This window comes from Impatiens glandulifera, chromosome 4, assembly GCF_907164915.1.
Source record: "Impatiens glandulifera chromosome 4, dImpGla2.1, whole genome shotgun sequence".
Taxonomy (NCBI): Eukaryota; Viridiplantae; Streptophyta; class Magnoliopsida; order Ericales; family Balsaminaceae; genus Impatiens; species Impatiens glandulifera.
The window spans coordinates 52,763,461-52,769,889 of record NC_061865.1 but is presented as its reverse complement, the minus strand read 5'-3'; the positions used below and the strand labels follow the sequence as shown (position 1 = coordinate 52,769,889).

The 6,429-nt window shown below is 32.2% G+C and overlaps 1 protein-coding gene across 1 annotated transcript; it reads left to right on the top strand.

Annotated features, from left to right (window-relative positions):
- Positions 1 to 1,506: 1,506 nt before the first annotated feature.
- On the top strand, positions 1,507 to 3,635 carry LOC124936753 (glycosyltransferase BC10-like). Its single transcript, XM_047477273.1, has 2 exons — positions 1,507 to 2,088; positions 2,846 to 3,635. The coding sequence occupies exons 1-2, from the start codon at positions 1,573 to 1,575 to the stop codon at positions 3,488 to 3,490; spliced, it is 1,161 nt and encodes a 386-aa protein (XP_047333229.1). The 5' UTR covers positions 1,507 to 1,572; the 3' UTR covers positions 3,491 to 3,635.
- The last annotated feature ends 2,794 nt before the right edge of the window (positions 3,636 to 6,429 follow it).

Genomic DNA, 6,429 nt, shown 5'->3' with positions numbered 1-6,429 from the left:
ATGATGGTTAGAGTATGGGTTTTCTCAATTTTGGGGGTGATCTTAATGTTTAAATTTTCTTATAATTTCATGATTGACCATATTGCAATTATTTATTTATTATTAATATAAGTATTTAAAATAACCTTTTATAATTATGAACTCCACCCGTCATTCAAATTAGAGATTATTAGATAATTAAAATATAAAAAAATGTACTGAAAAGAATTTTTACAAGGAAGGTAAATTAATTAAAAAATAAATTTATTGATCCAAGTGAAAACAACTTTATATTTAATTATTTTATATAGAAGTTAAATTTTATAAACTTGTTTATAATCAAATTAAAATAGCTTCATATTATCTTAGTACTTCATCCTCACAATGGATAGGAGAAAGATGATGTCTAAGGTTGTTGAGAGTTCAAAATGAGTGTTAATCTTTCTACCAACAAATATTTTTAGGACTCAATTATTACTAAATATGGTGAAGATTATTCTGACCAGTTCACATGGTGGAGCCAGAATTTGAAACCTACCCGGGCTAATATTTTATTAAAAAAATCTATCCGGGCTAGTTTTATAGTTTGCTGTCACCAATGCCTTTTAGCGACGGAAAATAACCAATAACGACTGTAATTTACCGTCGAGTTGTTTAAGGCTACCCGGGCTACAGTACTGGCCGGCTTGTACTTGGCTCCGCCCCTGCCAGTTCACCCAAAATCCTATTATCATAACGTTTTCTATGATTCGTTCTGAAAAATCACTGAAATCGGTTAGAGAGTTAATCGTTTTTTCAAAAACTTTAGAGCTCGATAACATATTGGACAACGTGACTGTATTATATTTCTTTTTAATGACATATTTTATCGTGTGTGCTTAAACTATTTGAACATTCAAAACTAAAATAAAATAATAAAACATTATAATACAATAAAACAAATGCAATAAATGATACACTAAAAGTTGAGAGGTTAACCAATAAAATAAATGCAATAAATGATACACTAAAAATTGAGAGGTTAACTTATACATAATAAAATCCCGACAACAAACATGGTAAACTTAATTACTTTGTACCACTAAACAAAATAACCTAAATTATGAATGGAGCCAAGTAATTTAAATTAATCTCAACCTTCAACATTAAAAAATTCATCAAATTGCCAAACTATAAATATGACTCTTAAGCTTAAGGAGAGATTATAATTATTTTTTTATAATTTGTTTTTCTACACTATTGAGATAATTTATTTATAAAGACATGGGATTTACAATTTTATAATCCCTAAGTCACTTTATTATATACCAAGTAAATTCACTAAATAAAAAGACATATAATTAATTATTATTATTTTCCTATAAATCAAATAAGTATATTTAAATTAATTACCATATTAATTAGATTATTTAATATTAGTTGACCAATTGACTATAACCAATTGATATTGACATCCATAATATATATATATTTCACAACCATAAATAAATATAAAAAAGTATTCCTTTCCATCCCTCCCCTATTCTATAATCACTCCAAAACTCTTGTCTTATTTCACATCAAATCGAAAGAACAGATGCCACGGGGAAGAAGATGAAGATGATCATGAAAACCCATTTCAATCCAGCAAACCTACTCTTATTCGTCTCCGGATTAAGTATCGGCTTCATATTAACTTCATATCTCAACACTAACTTCTCTCTAGATCTTCATGTTACTCAGTTATCTCTCTCTACATCTCCCACTCCGACGACATTCTCAAACCCATCAAACGCCGGCGCCGGCGCCGTTTCATGTTCTTCTTCATCGGAGAACAAAACCCATTTGGGTGGATTAAGAGATCATTTGTTAGATCATGATATGAATGATGAAGAATTGATGTGGAGAGCTTCATTGACTCCAAAGATTAAAGCTTTACCATTCAAAACTGTTCCCAAACTTGCTTTTTTGTTCTTGACTAGAGGACCTGTTTGGTTGTCACCTCTTTGGGAGAAGTTTTTTAAAGGGTATGATGGTTTATACTCGATTTATGTCCATTCACATCCGGGTTATAACCAAACTGATCATCAAGAGAGTGGTCTCTTCCATGGGAGGAGAATTCCTAGTAAGGTCAGTCGATTAATTCCTTGATTATTGTTATTTGAAAAAATGGAGAAAACTTGAATTTAATTATTAATGAATTAGTTATTGATTGGGATATGTAAAGTTCCTTTCTTCAACCCTTTGCATTCCCACAAAATTCTTGAAGTGGTCATCACTTTATTTAAATGCTTGGCCTTTTCTAATAAATTTTATCTCTATTTGCTTTAATTTAAGCTTGATTTAGGGATATAAACATTTTCCAAATTCTTTAAATCTTATAAAAATATATTTAATTGAGGAAGAAAAAGTAATATTAATGGTGGGCAAGGATGGTAGACTCCAAGATGATAAAGTAGTTTGAGTTTTAATTTATTATAATATTTTTTCATATGTTAAAATATAAAATTCACAAATGAAAAGCAAATGAACTCTATCTGCTATTTGTGGTTTGAGTAAATTTAATTAAATATTATATGTAAGAAAGAAACTCTAAGGTTGTCACAATCACATTTTTCAACTTGATGCAATAATGGGTTTTTGTGCTTCTGATTGTGGGCTCAAAAGGTAGTATCCAACAAAAATAACAGTGGCAATGGAGATAGAAGATGTGACAATTATTTAGATTAAATAAAAATATAATCTCTTGTATCTTCATTTTAAAATCAACTTTGTATAAAGTGGATCAATAAAAACAAGTTTCAATTATTATTTTTATCTATGACCATTTAAATTTTATTTATTTTCACAATCTTAAGTTAATGTATGCTATTCTAATACTTTTTAGGAAGTTGGATGGGGAAAAGTAAATATGATCGAGGCAGAGCGTAGATTATTAGCTAATGCTCTTCTCGATTTCTCAAACAAACGGTTCATCCTACTTTCAGAGACTTGCATACCTTTGTTCAATTTCTCAACAATTTATTCATATTTTATGAACACAACTCAAAACTTCGTAGAATCCTACGATTTGCCTGGGCCAGTTGGCCGTGGCAGATATAGCCCCAATATGGGACCTACCATTACGATCGAACAATGGAGGAAAGGGTCCCAATGGTTTCAAATGGACCGTGACCTTGCGCTCGAGATCATCTCTGACGAGAAATTCTTTCCAATATTCCAAAATTATTGCAAGGGATCATGTTATGCGGACGAACATTATATGCCTACATTTGTTAGCTCGATGTTTTGGGTACCGAACTCGAATAGAACTTTGACATGGGTTGATTGGTCTCGGGGTGGACCTCATCCGAGCCGATTTGTGAGGGCAGATGTTACTGTTGAACTTTTGGAGAGATTAAGGAAGGGAAGGAATTGCAAATATAATGAAGAGGACAACAATATTTGCTTTTTGTTTGCTAGGAAGTTCATGCCAAATACTCTTGATAGACTATTGAGATTTGCCCCCAAGATCATGGGATTTAATAGATAGCCTTCTTTGCTTGATTTATCAAATCTCCATTGTATTATTATTTACTATTTTTTAAACCATATTTGTTATATTAATTGAACATTAGCATATTGCAAATGTAATACATTAAACTAATTTATAATAATAAATAACATCAATAGTTTCACTTACAATATTGTTTGGATTTCTATTTCACACTCTTTACAATGTCATTATACTTTATTATTCCAATTAATACAGCCCAATGCAAATTGGGTGACAAATTTTGGTATGCCGACTTTAGAAGCCAAACTAGGTGTGGGTAAAACTCAACCCAATTTTAAAAGTTAGGTAATCATTTTAGTTTAAATAGTCCTAAAGTTTGAATGTAACTTTGTTGTTATAAGTAAAATGTGAGTATTTAAATCAATTTTAACCGCTTAACTATTATACTTACTCAATTGAACTGAAAGCATATAATTCATTGGATATAAGATTTTGATATAATAAAATCGATACATTATAGTCGAATACATTACATATTGTAATAACCGAACCAATTCGATCTTCATCCAATGTAATTAAAATTATGATATACGAAAACATTTTAAAATTAATTTTGAAAAATATCAAATATCAATTATTGAATGTATATGGTCGGATATCAAATTATCAATCCCATCAACTATCTGATTAATCAAGGTCTTTTTGATAAAATATAATTGACACAATAAAACAAAATAAAAATTTATCCAAAAAATTGACCTTACTTACTATAGCTAATTATCTATCTCAAATTTCAAACACTTGCCAACTTGGCATACAAATAAGATGATGAGACCTTACTTTCAATTTCGTTTATGATGTTTTTAGAAACATTACTATATTATGCTGAATAGTTAATTTTTTTATTCTAATATATAGATAGCTATTATGCAAATTAATCATATTCAATTTTAAAAATCAATTATACATTGCTTTAATAAAGAGTAAGATTATTCCTTTATTAATTTTACAAAATAGAATGACAGTTTTTTTTTTCTAATTTAAAAAACTAGCACAATTTGTTGGACAAAACTATTAACATTTTATAATTAAACAATTATTCAATTTTAATAGTTGAAAATAGAGGTGTAAACGAGTTGAGACGTTCGTGAGCTGCTCGTGAGTGGCTCGGTCAAAGTTCGATTCGAGTTTGATCAAAATCGAATTCGAGCCGAGCTCGAGCCAGCTCGTTTAAGATTCGAGCCGAATTCGAGCTTAGGTAAAAACTCGTTTGATGGCTCGTAGAGTTTTTTAGAGCCTAATCATATAATTTTTTTTTATTATATTTTATTTTTTAATCAAAATTTGAAACATAGTACTCATAAGACTATCTATGGGCTTATTGCTTATGGACCTCCCCAAAATATACTTATAAATTAAAAAATATATGTTATATAAGGGAAATTTGATCAAATAACCTCAAAGATGAGGTTATTTGATCTGATGGTAAGTTGATAATTTTATTGCGCTCGTGGTGATTTTATTTTTTTTGGACGATTTTTCCCTTGTCGCGAAACGCTAAGTGACTTAGCGTTTCGCGAAGTGACGATATGTGAAATGTCCAGATTACCCTTATTATTTAATATAACCTCCGTACTTTTTTTTCATTTCTTTTCTTCTCCTTCTCTCTCTTCCCGGTTTTCTCCTCCTTCTCTCTAAACTCCGGCGGCGGCGGCGGCGAACTCGTCGGAGATCTCGGCGGCGGCGGTTCGTTCGAAATCCACTATGAGCTCGACGACGTGCACGAGCACTGTTCCAATAGGTACGTCTATTTTAAGCATGTTTTATTGATGTTCGGTTTTTTAGATTGATTAGGGTTTACTTCCCGTTTCGGTAAGTGCCTAGCGATTCGCGAAGGCCTTCCCGTTTCGCTAAGTGCCTTACGATTCGCGAAGGCCTTCCCGTTTCGCCAAGTGCCTAACGATTCGCGAAGGCCTTCCCGTTTCGCTAAGTTCCTAGCGATTCGCGAAGTATTAATTATCCGTCTCTAAATCAAATCATGTTTTTTTATTGCAGCTGAAGTTTTCGTTTTCTATAATGGAGAGTGGAAACTTGATGCTGATGGAATACTGTATTTTGATGCATCTTCAATCAAAACATTTGATCTACCCCAAAGTACTCGTTATGCTGAATTACTTGATATACTCTACGATAGACTTAATCCCCAGGTATCAACATACGATTTAGTGCTCCAAGTGAAGTATGATATTCCGAATATCAGAAATCCAAAACCTGTTTTTATTGATAATGATGGGGATTTGAACACATATCTATCACGCTTGATTTTGGGTCGAACAGTGTCACCATTGTGTGTATCTGTAGTGGAGAAGTCAGCGTTTACTAAAGAAAAGATACCACTACTTACATACCCAACTCAAGAAAGTATACTACCACCACAACTTACTCAAAAATTTGTTCCACCTGTTGTACCCTTGGAATTCTTTGTTGAAAGTCAAAATGAAGCCGGAGAAACCTCTTTGCCTCACATCCCACTTACTCAGGACTTGCATGTTAATAGTGTTGAAAAAGCATCAATACCTATACAACCAAGTGCAAGAAGATCATCATTGGGTACACCAACTAGTGCAAGAAAGGCATCAAATGGTACACCAACAAGTGCAAGAAGATCATCAATGGGTACACCATCTAGTGCAAGACGATCTTCAATGGGTACACCATCGACAGACCCGACAGACACATCACCGCCAGACCCCACATTTGCGATGGCATTAACTAGTGAAACCGTATTGGAAGTCGGTTCGTTGTTTGAAAATAAAAAAGAACTTCAACTTGCTCTATATAAATATGCGATGACCAATCATGTTGAATTCAAAGTGGAGAAGTCAAGAAAAATATTTTGGGAACTCAAATGTTTGGATGAGACATGTAAGTGGAGCTTGCGGGCTGTGAAAGGTAAGTTTTCTGAGATGTTTGAG

What these genes read in the sequence shown, in the direction of transcription:
- LOC124936753 (XM_047477273.1), top strand. Translation starts at nt 1,573, where the DNA reads ATGAAGATGATCATGAAAACCCATTTCAATCCAGCAAACCTACTCTTA. An exon ending in GGAGGAGAATTCCTAGTAAG is followed by an intron (nt 2,089 to 2,845) that starts GTCAGTCGATTA and finishes AATACTTTTTAG; the next exon opens with GAAGTTGGATGGGGAAAAGT.